This window comes from Aulonocara sp. 'chitande type north' Nkhata Bay, linkage group LG14 (assembly GCF_057382095.1).
Source record: "Aulonocara sp. 'chitande type north' Nkhata Bay isolate Kocher_YH1m ecotype deep benthic linkage group LG14, A_spYH_male_GT1.1, whole genome shotgun sequence".
Lineage (NCBI taxonomy): Eukaryota > Metazoa > Chordata > Actinopteri > Cichliformes > Cichlidae > Aulonocara > Aulonocara sp. 'chitande type north' Nkhata Bay.
Genome location: NC_141357.1, coordinates 37,068,137 through 37,093,328, shown reverse-complemented (window position 1 = coordinate 37,093,328; position 25,192 = coordinate 37,068,137). Strand labels below are relative to the sequence as shown.

Below are 25,192 nucleotides of genomic sequence, written 5' to 3'. Positions count from 1 at the left end.
TTGTTGGTTTTAAAATGCGTTTCAGCTTTAAGTTTTGCATTTAATGCACAGCTGGTTGTCAAACTGTGGTGCTGGCCCCGCTGGTGGGACACGAACCACCAGGTAAGAAATATGAATTAAGGTGAAATTGATACTCACCTTGAAAGTAAATAAATCAGGACTTTTGTTTTGTGTGTCAATGACTGATTGAAAAGAGAACTGCGTCAGTGTGGAAACCAATGAGTACAAGACTGATGTTCACAGCTTCACGGAGTGTTTAACGAGAAAAGTGAGTAAGCTGAGTGAAATGCCCCTTTAGGGTGACGTCAGAAGGAAAGATGTGTCACTGCTCCATTTTCGGGTGCAACAAACGTCACGTGTGACGTAAGTGTGGCAGCCTACAGTAAATGTGAATATATCACACCATCCATACAACTTTACACTGAATAAATATATTTTAGAAATATACGAGTATAAATAAACGGTTATCAGTCTGCGCATGCGCGCTTTCCCCGTTTCAGGGTAAATTAAAAAGTTTGATAAGAAAGGGAATCGTGTTGCAGCCGAGTGATCCATCTTCTCGGCACTAAAGAAGGTCCGGGTTAGGCCACGCCCCTTGGTTGCTACCTGTAGAAAAATGTAACAGGTGAACTCCCAGCTCCCACCCGGACCACCGCTGAAGACACGATGAGTCTGCCGGACTACAAATCAACAGAAAAACCGCCTTCGTCCGCGGCTCCGGTAAGACTGCAGCCCTCGGTGCGATCGTTTGGAAGTTTGGTGGAGCTGAAGGAAATCCTCCACCTGCTCGGGGGCTGAACAGGTGGATGCAGGTGTAGCCAGACAACAAATTATAACTTTTTCCAAAGTGAAACAGGGCAGATGTTTGCTGTGCTGCTGTTTCACGGCATTTTAATCTCTAACAGTTTTCCAGAGACGCGTTAAAGGGCGCTCTGGTTCACAGGAATCAAACTTCCAACTTCGAGGAAGTTTCGTCTGAAATGTTCCCAAAACCTTTCCTGCCGTTTTAGGATTAATGGGAACACCGTTTAACTTCTCTGTGCATGTAAAGGTGGAGCCGACGCAGTGAGCGGTGGGATTTCACCGACTTACTGAAGTATTGCTGTACTTTCAGTTTAGCAGTATATGTAGTACTTTACTTGAGGAACAAGGAAAACGCTGTCATTCATTGGCAGCTACGGTCGGTTCCTTTACGGGCAAATGAGGCGCTGATACAAAGCAGTGCACTGTTACAGCCACAGCTCGGTCATAAAACAGCCACTAATCATCCAATTATAGAGGCAATGTTTGTGAATACTGCAGTCAGGAATGAGAATATTTCCAGAGAATATTTTTAATTTAGATGCTTAAGACCATGAAATGTTGTCTCTGTGCATTGGTTTGGTTTTAACGCTTCTTTATAATATTTAAAGTGTGGTGCGCATGTTTCCTTCCAGTTTTTCTCAAATTAGAGTACAGTATCAGAGAAATGTAGTGTAAGTATCACAGGTAAGAGAGTAAAAAGTGACGCATCGCTGGGTAAGCAGCATTTTACAGCTGAAGCTGTTTACACTGTGGGTATGTCCCGGCTCACAGCGGTGAGCCTGTAGGGCTGATCTAACATGTCTGCATGTCCATGCATCTATTTTCTGCATTTTCCTGTCTTTTATGATCATGTGATAATAAAATAGGTGTTTATTTGTACTCAAAGAGCTTACATGCAGGCTAAATGTCCGCGCTCATGAACCATAGTAACATGGGACTTTTAAGCATATTATGTGGCACAATTAAAATAATTTAAAGAAAACAAACAACAGCAAAATGTTAAGAGACAATGTTTTTGTACATGGTGATTGTTTTTTTTTTTTGTTATTTGTTTTTTTTTTTGTATAATCTTTGTAAAATCTGTTGAAATCTGAAATTTTTATATGTGAATCCTTCCTCTGAATTTAGTGGCATCAGGTAAAAACTACAATATATTTCAAATCTACACTGTTTTCATTAATTTTATATTTTTTAAATGAATATATAATAAACAAATAAACATGTGAAAGGCGTTATCCATAATTTTAATGTTAGTCCTGTGAGGCCGCCCTGACAGGCTGCTTCAGTGTTGACAGACCATGAAGGAATGCAGTCTTATCTACCTGTGCAAATCATTAAGTGGGTGATTCATGCTGCCTGACAGCCTTGCAGAGCTACACACAGTCTGTGCATTCAGGTATTTATTTAGCTTTCTCTATGTGCAGAAAATACTCTTTAAACTCAAGTGAAAATCCTTGTTGTCAGGAATGATCAACATTCAAACTGTATGTAAAGTAAAATGAGCACGCTCCATCGAGACAAGGGGAGGGAAAACTACAAGATGAATATGGATCATCCACAGGAGATGTCTTAGAACCCTCCTTCAAATGCAAACACTTCTAATAAATATGATTAATTTTAAGACTAATTAGTTGTGTTGCAGATTTTGCAAACTAAATTGATCTATTATTGGTTATGTGTGACTTTGACTCACAATAATAAGATAAAAGCTGCTTAAACTTTTGATTTATAATCGTCTGTATTTGAGCATGAGGCTGCACATAAGCCCAGTGTTTAAATACTGTAACTGTTCCTGCAGTCATTTGGTGCACTCTGCAGAAACCTAAATATCGTCTTTTTCCTCAGAACTTTCATGTTGTGCAGTTAAATGTCGGGGGTCACCTGTACACCACCACTCTGAGCACGCTCAGGAAGCACTCCGACTCCAAGCTGGCGGAGATCTTCAGCGGACCGCCCAAACTGCGTACTGACACACAGGGACGCTACTTCATTGACCGCGATGGGTCACACTTTGGAGCCATCCTGGAGTTCCTGAGATCAGAACAGCTGCCCAAGGAGAACATCCAGGAGGTCCGACTTATCACGATGTAGCTCTGCTCGTATAAAGCTCCATATTTTTACTTTCTGATTCTACTAGACTGGCTTTGGATGATTCACAATTCAAAATAATCCTTTTTTGTATTTACTGGGCTTTGGCGCCACTGGCACAAACTGTTTTAACTCCTCCTCCTTTTAATTAAGCTTTCTTCTGATTGGTTGCGCCTGCAAACCTGTTAGACAGGGAAGATTATTAGGACTGTCCTCACACTGTTTGGCCATGTTTAATATGAACATCCGCCATAAGTTTACATCGAAGAAGTTCTTAATCGTTTTAAAGTATTTAAGATATGAATATAAAACCAGTTTAAAAAACAGGGGGTGTGCCCTGCTGCCAAAATGAATTTTAAGTTTGCAACTCGTGTTTCTGCAGGTTCATAAGGAGGCGATCCACTACAACATCAAACCGCTGATCAAACTCTTGGAGGAGACTCCTCGGCTGTTTGGAGAGCTGGTGGGAAGGCAGCAGTTCCTCTCCAGAGTCCCACACTACAAGGAAAACATCGAGGTGAGCTGCACTCACACCAATAATCCACGACTGTTTGTAGTTTACACTCCTACTTTGGAATTCATGCAACTTCACATTTCCACTTTTTGAATGATCATTTAGAATTTTTCCTCCAGGTTCTGATTCGTATCGCCAGGGCCGAGGCCATCGCCGCACGCCACTCCACCATCATAATCTGCGTGCTGAGGACGGAGGAGGATTTGGGCTTCTATGATAATGCCATTAACAGCTTGGAGGCGGCTAAGGAGTCGGTGGTGACGTTCGGGCCGTGGAAGGCCGCCCCGTTGGTCAAAGATCTGCTGGACTGTGTAAAGATGGACATCGAGAACCAGGGCTACAGGGTGAGCATCCAGCCTCACGCCGTGGAGAAGAGCTTCCTGTCCAGGAGCTATGACTACTTTTATCAACTCACATTCACCTGGTGGTGATGAGACGGCTGAACAAAACTTGAAACCGTGCATACTCTTTCTTTAAAAAAATTACAGACTGCACTTTGTTATGTTTTTGTTATAGAGCCACACTAAAACAAAGGCTCAGTAAAGCATCGGTCTATCATTAATTTCAAAGGTACTGACTTCCTGAAAGATGGAAAAAAAAAAAAAAAAAAGAGGGCTTGTAGCTTCTGCTTGTGATGAGTGAAGTGCATCTTTCCTAGTAGCCAGCAGGGGGCGACTTCTCAGGTTTCAGAAGTCCAGCTGACCTCAGGGGACACTTTAGTGATGAGTTTGGGGTCTTACTCTCTAGCTTTCAGTCTTATTTACTAGGACATGATGATATGTTTTAATCATTGTCTCTGTTAGTGTCCAGAAGGACTTCAGGCCGGGGCAGCCTTGTGATTTTCATCTGCCTGTCTGTGTTTGTCAGTCAGAGCTACGCCTCACCGTTTTTTCCTTTTCAAACTTGATATTTTTATTTAAACAATAAATGTTCAGCTCAAGGCTTCACAGCAGGACCTGAATAATCAGTGGGTGATGTTGCATTATGGCTATGTTAATGTTTTATGTACAGTCTGTGGGTTTAAGCGCCTGCTGCCAAGCAAAGATTTCTATCTTTTAATTCATTTCAGATGCTTATAAATATAAATGTTGGTTCATATTCAGTGCTGTGTTGAACAAACACTAACTACTCTATTATTAAATCTTCTTGTCCACCCGCAGGTCTCAGTAGTAACTTGTTTAATTAGATGGCATCGTCCACACGTGAAACTCATCCTACTGTCGTTACTGTAACACGAGCCACACAGCTTCTTGCATACGATTTGATGCAAATAATAAAAAGCAATTACAACATTTAGTCAAACAAAATGTCTGAATTTAGTTTTTCACATATTTCCTAAATATTTGGAAATATGTGAAAATGATAACTCAACAGTTATGTGACATTTAAATTCAAAGAATTTAAATAAAACTCAGTTTCTGTTGGTCAGATTTCTTTCTTTTTTTTTCAATCAAACCTAAATACCTAACCTAAATATCACAGAGAGAAAAGTAGTGTGATCGCAAACAATCCACAGGACAGCAGCCACGTACGTCTCCTACATTTACAGCACAAATGATCTTCGAGTGAACACAAAGACGTTTAGAAAGGCAAACAGCTGTGAAGTGTCTATGACGGGTCAGGTTTGTCCGTGCCCTGCAGAAAATCAGCCCCGTAGTAGAACTGGATCAAAAGAAACAAAATCAGTTTTTCTTTTTTGTTGACCAAGTGTACCAAAGGGTTTCTTGTTTCTCCAATTTAATTGAGAAATCAGTGTTTGGTTTTATTTACCTAAATTGATCAAGGGGCCTAATTAAGACAGATCTTGGATTTGGTCACTTGGCCACATGATTTCATACAAATCCAGAGTGATGGTTTCTTTCATAAAAAGCAACATGTCCAGTGATCCTTGGCGTTAACTGTCTGGTCATTCAGTCCTTAGCGTGTTGCTGTGTTAGACTTTCTAACCAAAGGTTGGTCCTTTAGTATAAAACTTCATACACTGTAGCTGGGGAAGTTAAGTCAGTGACGAAAAAAAGAGCGTCACACACACGACAACCAAGCATTTCACAACCCAGTTTAAGAGAACTAAAAAGGTCATTAAAAAAAAGAACAAGCGTCCTGACAGAAAGCAGAGCAGTGTTTGCCACAGAGCAGGGCATAGCATCCATCAGCTGTCTCATGTCAGACCACATCCTTTGTGATCAGAGTGTGACTAAACGGCAACAAACAGCGGTTACAGGGGCCGATTGTGCAGCTCGGAGGCCACAGATAAGAAAAAATCTGGGGTCGTTTCCACAAGCAGCCCATGAGTGTCCTGCTGGTGTGTCTTCCACAACATTAACCTAGATTTGTTAACATGATAAAATTACAGACAATCTTCAGTTTTCATCTAAAGGACGTTCAAAAGAAAAAACAAAACTAACAAGTAGCACTGCTGCACACAGTGAGCTTGACAGGGAGCATTTAATAAAGTCCCAACAGCTATAAATACCTAAGTTGGTCCACAAATATTTGGTGAATTCATGAGTGAATGTTTGGTTGCTGAAAAGTCAGATGGCAGGATATCTTCTAAACATCAGAATGTTAGCAGCTGACAAGCTGTTCTTGAAGAATTTCTTCGAATTTTAGCTCAAGTGCAGGATGACGCGCAAAGAGAAAAAAGGTTTGCTGAGGTATTAGGTCAAAGCACGATTTCTTCCCTTGTTCAAAGAAAGAGGAGGGGTGGACACGTAGCATACAGTATTTTCACCACAATGACACAATTGCACTTCCTCACAAAAGCCCCTGAGGATGAAATATTGCACAAGATTTCACACCCTGGATCTCATTATAAGAAAAGTGATGCTGCTAAGTGACAATTCAAAAAACTCAAAAAACAACGTTTTTGTTTGTGTTTAACACAAACGCCGTTACTCAGCTCTGAGCGTGAGCAGACATCTTTTTATTCTTTGCTGTTTCACAAAACTGTGCCACCTGTGATCAGCCCAGCAGCACTGTTTGACTGGATCATTTGAGCAAAGCATAAGAGTGCAGTTAACAAGTCCTCTAATCTTGCTTTAAAGCCACAGGTCAGGCACCTTCAGGCAGGCACCAGTAGCAGGAATGAACTGAGCAAATCTAAATTAAAAATAGATATCAATATAAAGATCGATTATTTAGAATTATGTTATTGTGTTGGCGTTTATTTCACTAAAACTTTGGATGTCTAAAGTGGAAAATATCAGAAGAAGTTTGAAAACCACTGATTGAAACCACACACTGTAAAAGAGATGAACACAGCTGCTGTATCACCCACTGGTCTGGCCTGTGCATCTGAAGCTTCAGTGTTTGCATTTTGCCTTCTGACATATTCGTTTTTCAATGTTGAGATGGAAGCTTTGAGTGCAAAGACCCAGCTGGGTTTTCAGTATAAGGATCCTTGTGCTCTTTTGCGTTCCTGTTTTTTGTGACCACACAGACCCTGCAGAGAATTTAAGCTACAGTCCACCGTCCGTCCACCTTTGATTATAAAGCACTTTAAAACAACTACAGCTGACACAAAGTGCTGTGCATTGAAACTAAACAAAATAATAAAAATACGACATAATAAGATATAAATAAAACCATAAAAAAGATTCAAGCAAACACAAACGTCTGGGATGATTTGTGTCTCACAGGAAACCAAATGATGTGTCAGATAATTCTATTAAAATGCTCCAGAATGAACCAGCACCATAAACATGGTGGAGAGGTCCAGTTTAGTGACGCCAGTCTGGCTCCTAAAAATTGATTAGTGACCACCTAACAACCACCGGTCATCAGGGGAAAATGAGTATCCTAACTGGATGTGACTGGTTGCTGGAGACTGCTGTGACGTCAAATGCTAAAGCTTAATTCATGCAGGTCTGCAGACCAGTCAGTGACCCACCAGTAAGCACCAGGTGGTTGTTGTCATTGAGTAAAACTCCTTGTAAAACGCTTTACTGCACGCTGCTGCACCGAAAGCCTTTTTGGAACAGCTTTGCACTGCAGGTTTCTACAGTCACCCATAGTTTGTATGGAAGACGCTGACTTGTCTGCAAACAGTCACCGACTACAGGCCACTCTGCAGCGAGTCTGTGACTGCAGCACAAACTGGAAACAGAGACGCTTGAATCATGTTGATTTGGCAGTGAGGCACAACTTGTACTTTGAAGTTGTTCGTGGACAAATCTGCGTCTTCACTGCAAATGCATAGCCGCAGCAATCTGCCACTAACTGAAACGATCACTAGGAAGTTTTGGGTGTGGCACCCTGTTTGTAACTGAGACAGCCACCAACCTCCTGCAACCACTCATCATTTTTCCCTGGTTACTGGAGATTACCAGGGAGTTGCTGTCCAGTCTAGGCCTGTGTCACTACAGCTGTATCCAGTGTATGTAACAGTATTTTAGATTTTATTCTCTTACAAACATACAAGGTACTGTGAAAATCCTTTCACATGGTATCCAAATATGTATGTTTGCAGTTTGGAGTAAAATGCAGAAGCAGCACAGGTCTGATGGGCAGGGACAGCAGGAGCTTTGATGTGGTTTAAAGAAATGGAAAAAGCTGCTTGTTATAAGCACAGAAATGAGCTTTCACACATAAACACATTTTACTGAATGTGTTTGTGATGAAAAACATTTAACACGTCGTGCTAAATACCTGTGAGGCTCGTATCAGTGAGGCTGAAGGCTGATGTGAGCGTCCTGTTTTGTTTGGGGTAACACAGGAAATGAAGGCGGCAGTCTAGAAAGAGCTGAGGCAGCAGCGACGAGAACAAAACGCGCTGCGGTGTTGAAATCACAAACATGATGAGAGTCCTGCTGCTCACCAGTCTTCTCCTGACAGGTACAGATTGTTTGTTGTTGGTTTGATTCTTAGCTACAGAGGTTTCTCCTTTTTTTGAGATTTGTATTCTTTAAAAGCTCTTTTAAATGTAAATGAACACGTGTCTGATGAAGACACACAGAAAGAAGTTTTGCTTCACTTGAATTACTTTTACTTTTTTATCTAATCTTTTTTTTAGGATCCATTTATCCAATCGTTTTAATATTCAGAACCGATTGTGATTAAAAATGAAATCTGAAACACAGACCTCACGAAGGCAAAGCTTTTATCTCCACACAGGGTTTTGTGTGACTTTTTGGATGTGTTTGATTGTTTGCAGGTTTACTCAAAAATAGATTTGCATAAAAAATCTACAGGAGGTGAAAAAGTCTCCCAACTTGTGAGAAAGTGAGAAATTGTCTTAATTTTCTCATGAAAATAAAATTCAAATTAAAAACTTCAAACATTTCGAGAGACTCACACGTGGAGGGAACTTTTAGTCTGTAACTTAATTAAAATTTACATTTAAAAGATTAAAAACGTCATTTTATTCATTGTTATTTGTTATCCTATATACAACTCTGACTTTTAGGTTTCCATGTCTGTTCCTAATGTTTGATGCAGATCTGTAGTTCTGAACTGTAGCCGAACAATTTATTGGCTTTTTTGGGGGGGTTGTGTTTTCCTTCTTTGTTTTTTTGTCATATAATTTTTTTTTATCTCTCATTTCAAATACATTCAACAGGGCGGCTGACTGTATAAAGGTGATTATAGACACAGGGGAAAATCGTTGGTATGCAATTTGGTCCTCGACCTTTTGTCATGTTGGCCTCATGCAGGGAGCTCTCTGACCTTTTAGTCTTTAAGTCTTAAAAATGTGCAAACAGCACAAGCAGGGAAAGTCTTTCTTTAAACTGCTTTTTTTTTTCCTTAAAATGAAAATTACAGACTACAAAGTTGGACTGTACTGTAAGAAAATATTAAAGAGCACAGATGTTTGACTATTACTGCATACTAAATTGCTCCTTTTAGATCTTTCATGTCTTTCATGAAGGTTTTATCAGATTTGTTTAAATAAAAAATCTCTTGTTGACAGGTGCGAGGTGCAAAAAGGACGTGTTTGTGTACAGCACAGTTGGAGGAGACGTTCTTCTTCCATGCATGGTGTCCTCAGACTGCTCCGCCATCTCCTGGACCTTCTTTAACAAAGGCACGGACGTGCGGTTCGTCCATGAGGTCGTCAATGGGAAGGTGATGGCCGATTCAGACAAATCCAGCCGTATGACCTTCACATCCAACTGCTCCATCAGCCTCCGCAACCTCAGGGTGCGGGACGCTGGATCCTACGTCTGCCTGAGGAACGACCAGCCTGTCACTGACGTTTACCTCTCCCTCCTCACAATCTCGTCTTTCTCCACCTTCACCGACCTCCAGCCTGGAGGAATCCTCTCCTTGACCTGCACCTTCTTCACTTATTATGACGCAGGGAGCTGCAAGTCATACTCAAAGAGCGTGTTCGGCCTGAGCTGGGTGGATGAGGATGGGAGAAAGCTGCCCAACAACAGCAGGTTGGTTTTTTAGGTCATTTTATTTCTGTTAATCATAAAGACTATTACCATAAATAACCCATAACACATGTTGTGCTGTATTGCAATAAATGTTTTCTTTATTGCAATCATCTTAATAGATAACCATTTTTTTTATTTTAATCGTTTAAAAACAGCTAGTACCATTACATATAAAATATGAGAAAAAGTAAAAGATTTATTTATTCTTTATCTAAGGAGGAAAATATTTCCTGTTATTAAAAAAATCTAAATTGCGAGAGTATCTGAGCTGAATTTAGATCGATGAGGTTCTAATACAGACACATACACACAGCAAAATACACAAAATGAGTATATGAGATAAAGACTGAATAAAAAAAACAACCAGAATTATAAACTTATATTTTACATTATAAAAGAAAATGTAAGTCAAATGAAATTATTGTCTCAGACCAAAACTAAAAGCAGAAATGTTCAGGTGAACACTGCCTGGTGATGAACGACAGCTGTGTGATGTTTCTCTGTCCGTTTCACCTCTGTGCAGGTACAACCTGACCAGCCACACTCGCTGCAACATCACTCTGGTGACAAAACTCCAGAAGGACGACAACAACAGGAGGTGGAGGTGTCTGGTGAACACCACAGAGAACAGCAGAGCCGTGTTTCTGGACTTCAGGTCTGCCTTTTTGTTCCAAAATAATGATGATGACAGCCTGAATCCTTCGGTCACGGCGATGTGTCAGGTGAAGCTGCCCATCAGCCGCATCGTGCTCTGTGTGGCCCTCCCGATCATGGTGACCATAGTGGCATTCTTCACGTGGAAGTCGGACCGCGAGAGGGCCAAAGCATCAGCAGAATCCTTCATGCTCCACGAGATCAACTGACCGTCCATCACTGCAGGATTTTTGTACTATTTTCACTTCTCTGGCCCCTTTTCAATCATCACATCCTCATGGATCCTGTAAGAGAATACTACTACAGTTATGTTGCAGTATTGTATTATTAATGACATATTTTGCATGTATGCAAAAAAAAGGTTCTTGTTGTTTTTTAGTTCTTTGTTTGTTTGGGTTTTTAGATTTGTTTTTATTGCACTGCTGAAATGGGAAAAAGACGTCGCCTGGATGCGATCTGTTGCTATGTTGCGTTGTTTTAAAGCCTGTATAGATCTTTCAGCATTGATGGTACCAGGGCATAATCAGACCCAACCAATATAACCCCCCAATAAAATTATGAATTATCTTGCATAAATAGGCTGTTGATTTTCTTTACTGATTTCAGATATTACCAGCAAAATAGTTGCATGTTTAATCATCTGGGAATTTACCCAAATTTATTTATTTATTTATTTAGGCAGAGATCTTGACCCCCATTGGTAAACATTATTCTGAAAAGTTTCCACAATTTGTAGACAGTTTTTGGAGCTCGGTGAACCTCTGTCCATCCTCTCTTTTTATACCTGGTCTGTTACTGACCTGTTGTTAATTAACACAGCTGTGAAATATCCTCCAGTTGATGCTTTTTAGTACCACTTACTTTTCCAGCCTTTGTTGTCCCAACTTTTCTCAGATGTGTTGCTGCCGTCAAATTCAAAATGAGCTAATGTTTTATAGTAAAATATTTCACTTTAAACATTTTTAATGTTTTGGTGTTGTATGTTGAATAAAATGTTGGTTTATGAGATCTGAAAATAATTGCATTGTGTTTTATTTACAAACTTTGTTGACATTGGGGTTGTAATTGTCTGAAATCGCTAAAAGTGTGCGAAGATGCAAGGTCATAGCTTCACTGCATTACACAGCTACAAAGTATTACAAAGCTAAAACAAATAGTAGATCATCCAAATATCATTACTCACATTTGCTTAAATAGAAAAATAGTAAATACGTGCAGTGATTCACTGAAATATGCATATATACAAAACAAATAGGAACAACAAGAGTACAATTCTAACAAGTCTGGAAAGTCCATATTTGGCATGATCACCTTTATTCATCAGCACAGCTTGAACTCTCTTTCACTGCTGTCTTGTAATTTCTATAAGTGGTCTTCAGGAATAATCCTCCAGACTTCTTTAAAGCTCTTCTTTGGATGTCAGCTGCCGTTTCTTCTGGTCTCTATCAAGATGATCTCACACTGCTACAGTGATGCTGAGTCTTTCCAGATGGTATTGGATTCCAACATCACAGGATCCAAACCACAACAGAGCCTCTTGTAGAGACCCTCTGCTGTACCTCTCTCTTGACCTCCATCTGTCAAATTTCCTCCAAATGTTAGAGACACACTGCACATTATGTTGAAATGTTCCTAATTGTAGCTAAGTGCCTAAAGAATCAACTTAAAATAGCTTCTTTTGATAAGTTGCCTGTTACGTGTAGACATAATACTGGTTTCTCCCTTGACTTAGAGGCTGTCTTATGCTTGAAAAGGTGTTTAGTGAAAAAGAAAGAAAATATTTTTTGCATATTAAATCTGACATAAAGCTATAAAAATAAACAAAATGAAAGTATATATAAATATTAATATCCAAAATAATAATTAAAAGATCGATGTCGCGGACATGGACAATATCAGGAAGTTACGGAAACTGTAAAGGGACAATTTATCCTGCTGCTGAATGGAAACGCTTAGCTAACTGTGTTCATAAACATGGCAGCACATCTGAAAAAGCGAGTTTATGAGGAATTTTCCAAAGTTGTACAGGTGAGCACATTATAACGTCTCGTCAGCTGTTGTAAACTTAGAGTTTAAACGTTAAAGAAATCGCTAAATGTTACAATTCTGCGCCAAGTACCGTGTTAGCTAATGCTAAAAGATAGCCGCTCACAGTCACAACACAACATGGATCCTCTGAGAGTTTAGTGCAGAGGAAAAGCACAACTTATTCTGTTTAGTGCTTTTATTCTTACACACAGTATAGCACAGTATCCACTGACAGTGGCATTTTACGCTTTGGAAGCTCAAAAAGAAACCGAGTTGTTTACATCCGATTTAGCATTCACGTCAATCATTAATCCGCTAACTGAGCTCATTCGCATGTTCTGAGTTTTTCCTGCACAGAGGAACTTTTGGCTCCTCTCACAGAGGATTTTTAGCCAAAGTAAGAGGAAACTGTAATAGCTGTTCGAAGCAGTGCTGTTATTAGCCGTTTATGCGTCATGTCATTCGTTTTTGTGGATCTTGTGGCTTCATTAAGCAACAACATCCAGCTCGCAGTGGGGCAGTTTGTTGTTAGTGTGACGAGAGTTGGCACCTCACGGTCCGAGGCTACGGTTCTCAGACAGAAAAGGGTTAACTTGCCTTTGAGGTTACCAGTGTAAACTACAAGTTTAAGCGTCGCAGCTTCTTGGAGATGAGTGAGAGGAGAGCAGAGCAGGAGATTTAAACAGCGTCTGCAGTAATGGTCACAACGCAAAGGTCTGTAGTGATCAAAGAGGAGCAGCTGATTTACTGGATGAACTATGTTCCTACTCTCACCTGTCAGCATGACCTCTCACCTGGGTGGTGACCAAAACAGTAGGATTGCAGATATACGTGGCCTAAATGAGCTGTTTCTAGAGATGGAGCGAGGAACTGAGAGAAAAATGAGACAATTGATGGTTTGAGCTTCTTACTGGGAAAGCTTTAGTACGCCTTCTGGGTGAGATGTTTCAGGCAGGTATCACTGGGGGGAGACCCCTGCGAACACCCAGGCTTGGAAACACCTCAGTACCCCCCAGAAGACTTGAAGGAGGTGAAATTAGAAAGAGGTCTGGCTATCCCAGCTTAGACTGCTGCCCCTGTGACCTGGATTAAAAAAACAAAAACAACACAGGAGAACATGGATAAATGGACAGTAGCTCTTAGTATATATGGTCAAAAAGAATAGATGGCCCAGTTAGAGAAAAAAAGATTATATGTCAGGAGATTAGATGCTTTTTGTAGTTGCAACTGTGTTTTTACACTTACAGATTCCACATGAAGAAACTCCAGCCAAAAAGCTGCGTCTGTCCAAACCCAGTAAATCTGCCGCTCTCCACATTGACCTCTGTAAAGCCACCAACTCCACCGATGCCCTGCAGTACCTGCTGCAGTTTGCACGCAAGCCTGTGGAGGCAGAGAGCGTGGAGGGTGTGGTCAGGATCCTGCTGGAGCACTACTACAAGGTAAAGAGTTGTGGGTATTTTTTTTCTCCTTCTTTTTAAATAGAGTTGATAAGACCAGAATTTCTAGTGTCCTAAAAAAAAGTCAAACTTCTAAAGATGACGATTCTTTCTTCCAGGAGACGGATAACTCTGTGAGGCTGAAGATTGCCTCTCTGCTCGGCCTGCTCTCTAAAACGCAGGGCTTCAGCCCCGACTGCATCGTTGACGATGCCATTAACACGCTCAGCAATGAGAGTACGACACATCTGAACATTTATCCATCTCCAAAACTCAGAGAAACTTTCATAGCAAACTGTTTTGTTTCTTTGTGTGTTCAGAGTCCCATCAAGTTCTCGCCCAGCTGCTGGAGACCCTGCTGGTCATTGGTACACAGCTGCCCGAGAGTCCTGCACTGAGACTGAGGCTCGTAGAGGTGGCCTACAAGGTGACACAAACACTTATTCAGAGTCCATACACAGAAGTCGTCATTACAAATTCAACAGGACTTTCTGCACAAACCAGTAAATGTCCTCCTCGTTTCTCTTCTCTCCTCTTAGCATCTCTCTGATACGTATTTTGGGGTGAGGAATAAGTGCCTGCAGCTCCTGGGATGTCTCGGCATGGTGGACGCTCCCCTAGGAAAAGAAAACGAGGGCGCGGGCACATCCTTAGGTTTGTATACATACTTATTGTATTTATTTTACCTAAAGCTTAAAATGTTAAAAATACAGAGAGATCAATACATCCTTCTGTATCTAAATTTGATGTCTGATTTAGTTTAATCCTCAAAACGTATTTATGTGTCATTATTTATTGTGCTTTGAGTTGCTGTGTGATGGTTTTTATGGCGGCCTGCTATTTTGCCTCTAGGAGGATTGAGGGATGTCCAGAGCATTATCAGCGACTACTTTGGAGACCAAGACCCCAGAGTCCGCACTGCAGCCCTCAAAGCCATGGTAGGAAAACCGTGTAACCCCCCCTGCACTGCAACCAGCACTAGACTCATGTGTTTAGGAACCAAGCACAGTGAGCTTTAAGGAAAACAACCCACTCTATTTTCAGGTTTCAATAACTCTGCTTGCTCTCTGTGCTGTTGTTTGTTTTCCAGCTGCAGCTGCATGAGAGAGGGATGAAGATTCATCAGATTATTTATGATCAGGTACGAGCAGAATACGTCCTCACAGCTTACTGCACTCCCACTGTAGTTTAGATGTTTAATCCAACCTTCTGTATGTATTCTTGTGTGTTTGCAGGCCTGCAGGCTGCTCACAGATGACTATGAGCAGGTCCGTTCTGCAGCAGTGCAGATGGTTTGGGTGCTCAGTCAGCTGTACCCAGAGAGGTGAGGAGACCCGGATTCTCATACTCAGTTTCAGTCAGTGTAGCTGTTGAGTTTGTTCCGCTCTCTGGATCAGAAACCACGACTGATGTCTGAAAAGATAAATCCTAACTGCTGTCTGTAAGCACTGTCTCTGCTGAAGTGCAGAAACCTTCATGAAACTTCCATGTGCGACGACTTTATATTTAGCCCAAGGCTACTTATGTTCTCGAAAGAAGAAGTAAAATAAAACAAAACAGAAAGTGTTGTTAGGTCCAAACCCTTTAAAAACATCATTTACAGGTAAAAGATGAATAATAAAGTAAAAGTCCCTTAACCTTCAGTATATGTGTTATTCTTTCCAGTGGTAGGTTTGGTTATGGTTTATCCAGAACATTTACTCTGACTTTTTCACAAAACAGTATTGTTGGAAAAACTGCCGTTCATAAATGTTTGTTTTTTTATATTTTCATGTTCCTTCTGGATACAAACTTTGCTTGTAAGCAACATTTCTCCAGTTTTTCTGATTTGTAGCTTGTTGATGTTTCTGTCCAATCAGCATTGTACCCATCCCATCATCCAATGAGGAGATCCGGCTGGTTGATGACGCATTCGGTAAGATCAGTCACATGGTCAGCGATGGTTCCTGGATGGTTCGGGTGCAGGCCGCGAAAACATTGGTGAGTAAACAAAGTCTTCCATGACAACAACATCATCATCAGCAATTAAGTCAGAGTTTGATATACGGGACACAAACCTAGAAGAAGTCCTCACATGAAGAATCCACAGGTGGACCCATGTGTCCTCATATCACTGTAGAAACGATGTAATGCATCACTGAGGATGGCTCACCCACCACTCAGGAATCTTACCTAATCCACATATTTACAATCTTTACTGAGTTTGCTCTCATTAAGTGGGAAAATGCCTGCAGATTAATGATGGGAAAGAATCTGTGTGTGAGGCAAATGGTGTTAAAGTGAAGCTTTTATGTTCTCGTGTGTCAGGGTTCGATGCTGCAGGTCAGTCCTCACTTCCTGGAGCAAACTTTGGATAAGAAGCTGATGTCAGACCTCAGGGTGAGTTAATTTTTTTATCTGACAGTCTGTAGCAAAGTGATGTTTATCGGCACAGCTCCGCTCACTCTCCTTTATTCCTCTTTTCCATCCAGAGGAAGCGCACAGCCCATGAACGAGCCAAGGAGCTCTTTGCTTCCGGAGAGTTCTCCTCTGGCAGGAAGTGGGCCGATGACGCCCCGAAGGAGAAACTGGACACAAACACAGTCAACCTCATTGCCTCGGGGGCTTGCGGAGCCTTTGTCCACGGCCTGGAGGATGAGATGTTTGGTAAAGGAAACCCAGCAGAGTTTTGGATGATACGTTCACTGAGTTCAGGCTGCTACAGCTAAATGTTCTCATAAATGTCTCAGGAGGTTACAGAGAACTTTAAAATGTTGTTTTAAATAATTATCTGCCAAATGATAAGACCTGCTGTGATGCACAGACTGCTATATAGCAGGTAACTCTGCCTGTGCATTGCATCCATAGATTCCATACTTGTAGCTTGCTAACTACACTTACTACCGTTAACTAGTAACTCCACCCGCACGTCTAAATGTGGTCACGTCTGGCTCCAAAGAAATGGTGTGGTGTGGCAGTGGACAAAATGAAGCTGAGTGTCTGCAGATATAAAGAGTTGAATGACTGAAGTAAATGCTGTTTTCTGTCTCCAGCTTCTGTTGAGGATTCATTTTTCTCTTTTTGCTGAATATTTTCTGGTGTTTTAAACTTTGTTTCAGAGGTTCGTATTGCAGCGGTGGAGGCGTTGTGCCAACTCGCTCGGTCATCTCCGAGCTTCGCCGAGAAATGTCTCGACTTCCTGGTCGACATGTTCAACGATGAGATCGAGGAAGTGAGGCTGCAGTCCATCCACGTGCTGAGAGAAATCTCCACCCACATCACGCTCAGAGAGGACCAGCTGGACACGGTGCTGGCCGTGTTGGAGGTATAAGAGCGGGGAAACGATCTGGAATCACAAACCCGAGTGATGTTTTTGTGTCTGACTTTTCACCGTCTGTGCACAGGACTCGTCTCGAGACATCAGAGAAGCTCTCCATGAATTACTGTGTTACACCAACGTCTCCACTAAAGAGTGCATCCAGCTGGCTCTGCTGGAGCTGCTCAAGAACCTGAACAAGTATCCCACCGACCGCAACTCTGTCTGGAAGTAAGAGTCTACAGCCCAGTGTATAAATAACTCTGCAGAGCTGCCATGAGTTAAGCTGATGGTTTATTTATTTCTTTTTTAATTTTCTACCTTCAGGTGTTTGAAGTTCCTGGGATCCCGCCATCCTACGCTGGTGTTACCGCTCGTTCCTGAACTGCTCAGCACACATCCATATTTCGACACGCCAGAGCCAGACATGGACGACCCGGCCTGTATCCTTCACACACCTAAAGATCTCAAACACACACAGAGGAGCAGGAACCTGAGTAACACCACCCACCGAGGGGCTTCGCAGGTCTTCCATTATGACCTGTTGGTGCAGTTTGGCTGCTTTGTCTCTCCTCTACTGCTGTGCGCTGCGTTTCCTCGTCCTTGACTCCGTTGATCTCAGATATCGCCGTCCTGGTGTTGGTGTTCAATGCTGCCAAGTCGTGCCCCACCATGCCGGCGCTGTTCTCCGACCACACCTTCAGACACTACGCCTACCTGAGGGACAGCCTCTCCCACCTCGTGCCGCCGCTAAGAGTGAGAACTGAAATACTGCATCACATTACAAACTAGCAGCATTAACAGCCGCTTCACAGTCGGGATGCTTGATTTTTTTTTTCTCAATCATGTTTCTGAGAAAAATGTCCGTCAGACCTGGAAAACACGGTCAACCCGACAGCAAAGAGCACCTGCACTTCTGTGTCATCAGACTGATGCTGGTGACGCTCACGGTCCTTCCTGTCACTTTCTGTGTTTTAGTTGCCCGGCAGGAAGCAGGTGTACGGTCTCGACTCTGTGGACTCGGGTCCGGGTTCTGGTTCTGTGGAATCTGCTCAGCTCTTCCTTCAACAAAGTCTCAATAGGGTCAGCACCATCCAGAACCTGGAGGCACCTGGAGCCCAGGACCTGCTGGACTTGACCACAAGGTAAACGCACACAGTGAAGTGTGCACACGAAGCACGCAGGAAGGATTTGTGCTGTCACATTTTGAACATGTTTTATGAATGAATGCCAGAAATCCCTCCGATATTTTTTACTTGCAAACATCAGATCATGAGACTTCCTGATATCCTGAATGAGTAACTGTAGGGATGTGATTGTTATTTGTGAGTAAATGAGTCGTTAACTGGTGTCTGCAGAGACCTGCTGCGGCTCGGGGAGCTGCAGACGGAGCTTGCTGGAGCTGCTGATTTCTGTGCTACATACCTGCGCTGCCAGCTGCTGCTAATGAAGGTAGGAGTGTGTTTCTGCTGCGGTTCTGAGTGTCTGCAAACAGACCTGTTCTTCAGATTCAGAGCTCTGTCCCTCGTTTCTTCAGGCTCTGCAGGAGAAGTTGTGGAACATGGCCGTCCCTCTGTGCCTCAAACAAAACGTCACGGCCACAGCAGCGGCTCAGCAGGTCTCTCACACACACACACACACACACACACACACACACACTGTAACAGCAACAGTGAGATCATGTGATGTGTGCGACTGTGTTTGTAGATCTTGGAGGAAACCTACAAGCTGGAGTTTCTGTACAGCGGCTTGGAGAGCAGACAGGTGGCCACCATACATCATGTTCGACTCCAGGCCAAAGCTCTGCAGCTCGTCCTGACTGCTCGCACCAGACAGGGGTAAACACACACACACACACGTGTGCGCGCACGCACACACACACACACACATTCTGTACATACTTCCCAGCCTGTGTCTCTCCTCAGGTTGGATCTCCTCATCGGCAGCTGCGAGAAGTTTTTGCAGGATGTCGAGTCTTTTCAGAGGTATGTTTTTTCATTCTTTGTCTTTTTCAGACAGTGAGAGTTGAACTCGGCTCAGTCCATATCAGCTGGAGATTCATGTAATCTGTTGATGGTCTGTGTGTTATCGATGCAAAGGACAGCGTCGGACTGTCCTGACTCGCTGTCGGTGTTTCGTGCCTCCCTCAGGCTGTTTCTGACCGAGCTGCCACACCTCCAGGACAGTTTTGTGGATAAGCTCTTGGAGCTGATGCCGCGCCTGTCGTCCTGTAAGCCAGTGGAGCTGGTGAAAATCCTGCAAACGACCCTGAGACAGAGCGGCCTGCTGCAGCTCAGACTGCCCGAACAGGTGCGGTGAAAACACTGAAGCATCACAGCACGAGTTTTCATGACTGAAATCCATACAGCACTCATCTCTCCTTCAAGCTCGTCTCCCAGTGTTTCTGTTTAAGTGACTCTTTGGAAGGCTTTCTTAAACCAGTTATTACACATCGCTCTTTATAAGGCGCTCTCAAGCATGCACATAACCAAGTGCTTACATACATGATAGAGTTGACTCTGAAGTAGCAGATTATAACCAAGAACAACAGTGACCCGCCCACCCTGGGGCTGTGGTAGCAACTAAACTTTCAAAATAAGAGTGGCCCTTCAACTTGAGCTTAATTTGGGGTGATTTTATTCATCTTGACCAAACTCTCACTCAGAAATCTCAAACATCAAAGCACAACTCAAATTATGAATTTGTCTAATTCACATCAGCATGCTCGTGGTTTCACGCCTGACCCGGAGACCCAGCTGTTACCTCCAGTTATAATCTCTCACATTCAAAGTTTATCTTTAAGTTTAAGTGATGAAATTATTAGAGATGGAGCGATCCGATATTACATATCGGTGTGATACACACAAAACGCGCTACTTGGCGTAACCCAGCTCGGCGCATCGGAGCAGTATGTGTCACGTGACAGAGCGGCTGTTGTCGAGACCTGTCGGCGGTCTGTTGGAGCATTTGGAGCCTCGCTACATGCTTCCTAACCGCGGCGTTTCATCTCGGCGAAAACTATCCCAGAGAAGTAAAGCAAGTGTGTAAGTTCATCCCTGAATGTTTGCAGAGTATTTCCACGTTAAGCTTAACAACTGATATATTGAGCCACAGCTGGACTGGCCATCGGAGCTCCATACTGAGGTGAAAAGGAAGCGATTTGTCCCGTAATTCAGCTAGAATTAAAATATAGACACGAAGCTGGAGTTATTGTGTCTTTGCTGCGCAGTTGCATCTACTTCTCTCATTCACTCCCCCTCCCTCTCCTGTTATTACTTCAAACATGAAACTGATCAATGATCAGCTGATCGGCTTTTCTGCCGCAAGTCCGTCTTTCTTGTTTGTTTATCGCCCACTTTGCACTAGAAAGAGGAGACCAGCGGATAAACAACAGCAGCACGTTTAAGCGTGATCAGCTGTTGTTAGAATTTATTTAATATTCATTTCTAGTATCAGCTGATGTTGGCTGGAGCCACAGCTGTAAAGCTGCTGGTCATGATATGGTTTGGATATGTGGTGAGAGGGAAACATGAGGATGAAACCAGGAGCTGTCCTTACTGAATCATCAGAGCTGAACAGGTGATGGAGAAACAGGTTTACCTTTTAGGTGACATGGATGAGTTGAAGTTATGAACTGTTTCTGAGAGACAAATAACACCAGGATCCTTTTCTACATAGCTGACAGCTGGTAACTGTGCAGGGGCGGGTCTAGCAAAGTTTTGTCAGGGGGGCAGGTAGGGCATTAACAGGGAGAGGGGGGCACAAAGAAATACTTTTCTTTGTTATGTCATTTAAAAACTTTGAATAAATAATTATCTGAATCTTACAACAAATGTGGTCATCTGATTAAATGTATAGAAATCCATTATTGTAAATAGTAACTAATAAGTCTAATATACACCCTAGTAAGCCATAGTACCATCTGTGCAGTCTGCAATTCTGTTGAAGAAAGATGATGAATCTATTTAATTATTGTAGAAAAATAATCGATTTCTGTGCATTTGTTTTACACTTGCATTAAATTAAAGTTGATTACATCGATAAAGGGCGGGGGGTGGTTCCCTAATATTTTTGCTGGGAGTTGGCAACCCTATTAGTGAGGTAGGTAAGTACTCTTTAAAATACCAGAATGGGGGATGGTGCAGGTTTACGTTTATTAGATTGATCAGTGTTGCTGAACAGTATTTTTTGCATACAGGTATAACAGAGTAGCTTCGTTTTCTTGTTTTTTAAAACTTGAGTATGAACTTATACAAAATGCAGCAAGATATTTATAATAAACTGTTTTATTGATTACAAAAAACACTATATCGGATTCATATCGGTATCGGCAGATATCCAAATTTATGATATCGGAATCGGTATCGGACATTAAAAAGTGGTATGGTGCCATCTCTATAAATTATAAATGTGTAACAGGTCAGACTGAGACATGGAGCGATCTAAAAACAGCAGCAGACTCCAGATGGCACGATAAGATTACAGAGGTGAACTTTCAGAATAAAGGTCGATCAAAGCTGGAGCCACTCTATATTTGAAACTAGTTCTTGAAATCTCATTTGCATGAATGCATTGTTTTAATTTAAATGTTCTTTTCCACCTGATATTTCCATTTATAAATAAAAGATTTCTGCATTTTTATGGGCGGAGTTCCTGAACTTTGAGCCTCAGAGACTGCAGCGGTGGTGTGGTTTGAGTTTTGTTTAATTTATTGCTGGTCATCAGATCCATCGGGCAACGGCGACCATCATTGAACCAACGGGGGAGTCTGACAACCCTCTGAGGTTCACGTCTGGCCTGGTGGTGGCGTTAGACATTGATGCAACGCTGGAGCACGTCCAGGACCCCCAGAACACGGTGAAAGTTCAGGTCAGTTTGATGTGACGCCAGAAAGAAATCACTTCATCTACTTGAATCCCCCCAAAACTGCTGTGAAGTGCCAAACCAACAGGTGGTGATCTGACTATAGAAGTGTTGGCCTGCAAACAGCGAACAGTCTGTCAGCAATAAGATTATTTAACAGTGACGGGGGTCATTCAGATGAGTTTTTCTGATTGTTGATTTTGAGGCATTTGTCCTTGTTATTCAAATTATTTTTAATATTTTTTTTTCTCAACCTCGTTGTCGATCTCTGTCTCGACATGTAAGTGTTTGTGATTAGTGTTTAAAGACTATAGATTGTGTGGGTCAGCTGTAAACATGTTGGATTAATAAATTAATCCGAATCTGAAAGAGATCAAGGCGCACACCTTTGACACTGCAAGACAAAAATCTTTCTCTAAAGTGTCAGTCTGTCCTAAAACACTGTGCATGTGTGGATAAAAGACCAAAACACACAAAGTTTTGAGCGTGTAGGTTTTAAGCTTTAAGGTATTTAACAAAAATATTGCATTACCTGTTTAAAACAATGGCCACAGTCTTCCATTCATCCACAAATTAATTGCTCTCACACTGCGGGTATATTCTAGTGCTTCCAGCAGTTGTGGCTAGACATGCTTTTGTTTCCCCACTGATGTAAACGAGGCCTCGACAGTGCAGAGCCACTGACATCAAGCTCGGCTTACTTACAAACCTGCCAGCGAGTGCAGCTTAAATCAGGCTGTGCCGGTTATCATCCAGTCTTATAAGCACTGATTGGTTTGTATTTTACACCCAACATGAATGTTTACTACTCGCTGCCTCTGCAGGTTCTGTATCCAGACGGCCAGAGTCACGTGATCCATCCTAAACCTGGAGACTTCAGAAAGCCCGGACCCCACAGACACAGACTCATCACGCAGGTTTACCTCTCACACACAGCGTGGACAGGTCAGTTAATAACATGTTTTTTTGTCCTTTGAATATAAAGTTATAAAGCATCCAAACTAGTAAAAACTCTCGCTCCATCGTCACTTTGTTTCCTCCCCTCGTGTCTCTGCCTCAGAGCCGTCTCAGATCGAGGTGCGTCTCCTGCTGGCCTACAGCTCCTCCTCAACCTCCCTGACCTCCCCTTCCAAGCTGGGGTGGAGCGAGAGCTTGGAGAGCCTCCCGCCAGCAGAGGCCGCCGTCGAGGGAACGATTCCGTTTAGCAAAGCCGTTAAAGTCTTCATCATGCCCAAGCCCGCACGACGCTAACAAAGCGCCTCAGCTTTAACGTGCAGGACTTTTCTTCTTCTGTTCATCTCTAATTATAACTGTACAGGAAACCACTCTCATTAACGGTCAAGCTGTAGGAAGCACAAGACGGGGTTTTATGGAAAAAGCTTTTTGTATTCAATTATAAAGAAGAAGTCAGGTGGTCAAGTTTCATTCTCCACTTTTATTTTGTCACATGATGAATCAAACTGAACTCCTCCCTGTTTAGACAGCAGGTAACATCCATACATTTCAGCTTTTATAACATGTGACTGCATCTAAAGTCAACTCTAGAAGAGCTTTCTAAGATGCTCTACATTCTTTTCTGCCACCACCTTTAAAATAACTTTTCTCAGAGAGAAGGTGACTCGATTTGTGAATTCTCTTGTTTAAGATGTTTATTTACTTAAAGATTTGACTCTGTGTTAACCACAGTTTGGATGTTCTCTCTGTGCGGGTCTCTCCACCTGATTTTAAAATGGCCACAGGTGTGAATGGACCTAGTTTCTGTGCTGTGATTGGCTCCTGCTGAGCCTGTGGACAGAGACTAAGCCATGAAACAGCTGCAGGCAAAGATCAACAATCGTTCCACACGTTTACCTACAGAAACTCTGTTTCAACTGTTATCGGTGGCTCTTGTTGTTTGAAGGCTTCTTTTGTGCTGAATTCATCAGCAGATGAGTTTGGGCTTTTAAGGCAGGCAGGAAGCACACGGCTGTAAAGGAAAGAGTGCTCTCTAATGTGCAAAGCATGGAAAACTAATGAGCCCTGTAGCACAACAGAAAGCAGGAGAGTCTATCAGTCTATGCCCATTATTGTGTTTTCATAATCAGGAAGTCACAAATGCAAATGAGACTAAAATTTAGTCGGCACCTTGTTTGCATCTTCACAGTGAACTCAAAGCTTCAGCACCACAGTGGGATATTCTCTCTACAGTGAAAAAGCTTGTAGAGTCCTCCTCAGGTGGCCATGTCAGCAAGGTAAGGGTGACATCAGCAGGTGGAGTGGAAAACCCCGCCCACCTTTGCACCCTGGCCGGCCAGTTTGTTGTATTCAGCGACAGCCTTCTCCGTCTGGAAGACTTTTACATCAACGCCTTTCTGCTTCACAAAGTCCAGGGTGGAGGAGGGAACCTGTTAGAGGAGACAATGGTGTGAATACAGTCTGACAAGCACAGCTCCTTAATCGATCCATCAGCGCTCCAACCACATCCACACACAGGAAATCGCCTTTCAGCCTCCAAAGAACGACCGTATTAGCCAGATTATTTGAATGGATGAACCACCAAGTCTGCAGTCTCATTCTTTTGTGATACTTTATCTAATAGGAGCAGCTTGTGCAACATGACTCGGTCATACAGCAGCTGAGCGTGGGATCTGTGTTATTACATCAAAGTAACAGAAAGCAAAAACTCTTTAAAACAAACAGAACAAAGGTGCTAAGACTCCAACCAAACTATAGTTTATATTTTGGCTTTATTATGTTTAAAGGAATAAATTGGTCTGTTTTACCTGCAGAGCCTCGCTCATGCCTCTGCCAATTACCAGCAGGTCGATTCCCTTCTTCAGCACCTCATCTAGGTCAGCAGGTTGCACTCCAGGGTAATGCTGAGGAGCATAAAGCTCAACATCACAAATTTGCTTCAGAGCTAATTTACAGCAGTCCGTCCTCATTTGGATTCTGGTTTTACTTACGTCAGTCCCAGTCTCTCTCCAGTCCCAGGCTCGGCTCCCTCCAGGCCAGACCTTACAGTCCTTGTAGGTGGAGGAGCATCCCTTCACCTTCATGTGGCCCCAGGAGAGCGAGGCGATCTCTGGAGATGACATGTTTCTTTGAGGCTACCTGCTGTAAGACAAAATAAGCAGTTAGCACAGCT

The 25,192-nt window shown here is 42.5% G+C and overlaps 4 protein-coding genes across 8 annotated transcripts in view; 3 read left to right on the top strand and 1 right to left on the bottom strand.

The window, feature by feature from the left end:
• Positions 1–522: 522 nt before the first annotated feature.
• kctd14 (potassium channel tetramerization domain containing 14) lies at positions 523–4,565 on the top strand. The gene is made up of 4 exons (XM_086260337.1): positions 523–720; positions 2,650–2,874; positions 3,275–3,409; positions 3,526–4,565. Exons 1-4 carry the CDS (start codon positions 667–669, stop codon positions 3,835–3,837), a joined length of 726 nt encoding a protein of 241 aa, XP_086116463.1. The 5' UTR covers positions 523–666; the 3' UTR covers positions 3,838–4,565.
• A 3,575-nt stretch (positions 4,566–8,140) lies between these two features.
• On the top strand, positions 8,141–11,360 carry LOC147315197 (uncharacterized). Its single transcript, XM_086260336.1, has 3 exons — positions 8,141–8,239; positions 9,315–9,786; positions 10,310–11,360. Exons 1-3 carry the CDS (start codon positions 8,200–8,202, stop codon positions 10,647–10,649), a joined length of 852 nt encoding a protein of 283 aa, XP_086116462.1. The 5' UTR covers positions 8,141–8,199; the 3' UTR covers positions 10,650–11,360.
• A 981-nt stretch (positions 11,361–12,341) lies between these two features.
• ints4 (integrator complex subunit 4) lies at positions 12,342–24,832 on the top strand. Its single transcript, XM_086262459.1, has 24 exons — positions 12,342–12,468; positions 13,716–13,910; positions 14,027–14,144; positions 14,228–14,334; positions 14,447–14,561; positions 14,760–14,845; positions 14,998–15,048; positions 15,143–15,231; positions 15,767–15,887; positions 16,215–16,286; positions 16,379–16,553; positions 17,006–17,211; positions 17,291–17,433; positions 17,530–17,645; positions 17,825–17,958; positions 18,181–18,347; positions 18,561–18,654; positions 18,740–18,820; positions 18,910–19,040; positions 19,128–19,187; positions 19,353–19,512; positions 21,928–22,071; positions 22,890–23,010; positions 23,126–24,832. The coding sequence occupies exons 1-24, from the start codon at positions 12,415–12,417 to the stop codon at positions 23,314–23,316; spliced, it is 2,931 nt and encodes a 976-aa protein (XP_086118585.1). The 5' UTR covers positions 12,342–12,414; the 3' UTR covers positions 23,317–24,832.
• Positions 23,481–25,192, bottom strand: part of aamdc (adipogenesis associated, Mth938 domain containing) — a 20,480-nt gene continuing 18,768 nt past the window's right edge. For 4 of the 5 annotated variants that reach the window (XM_086262462.1, XM_086262460.1, XM_086262461.1 and 1 more), the window contains exons 2-3: positions 24,828–25,161; positions 23,481–24,449 (exon numbers count right to left, since the gene is read on the bottom strand). In XM_086262462.1, coding sequence (XP_086118588.1) covers positions 24,309–24,449; positions 24,828–25,142 — 456 coding nt within the window. In that variant the 5' untranslated portion in view covers positions 25,143–25,161 and the 3' untranslated portion in view covers positions 23,481–24,308. The remainder of the gene's footprint in view (positions 24,450–24,827; positions 25,162–25,192) is intronic. The other variant, XM_086262464.1, reaches the window with a different exon arrangement.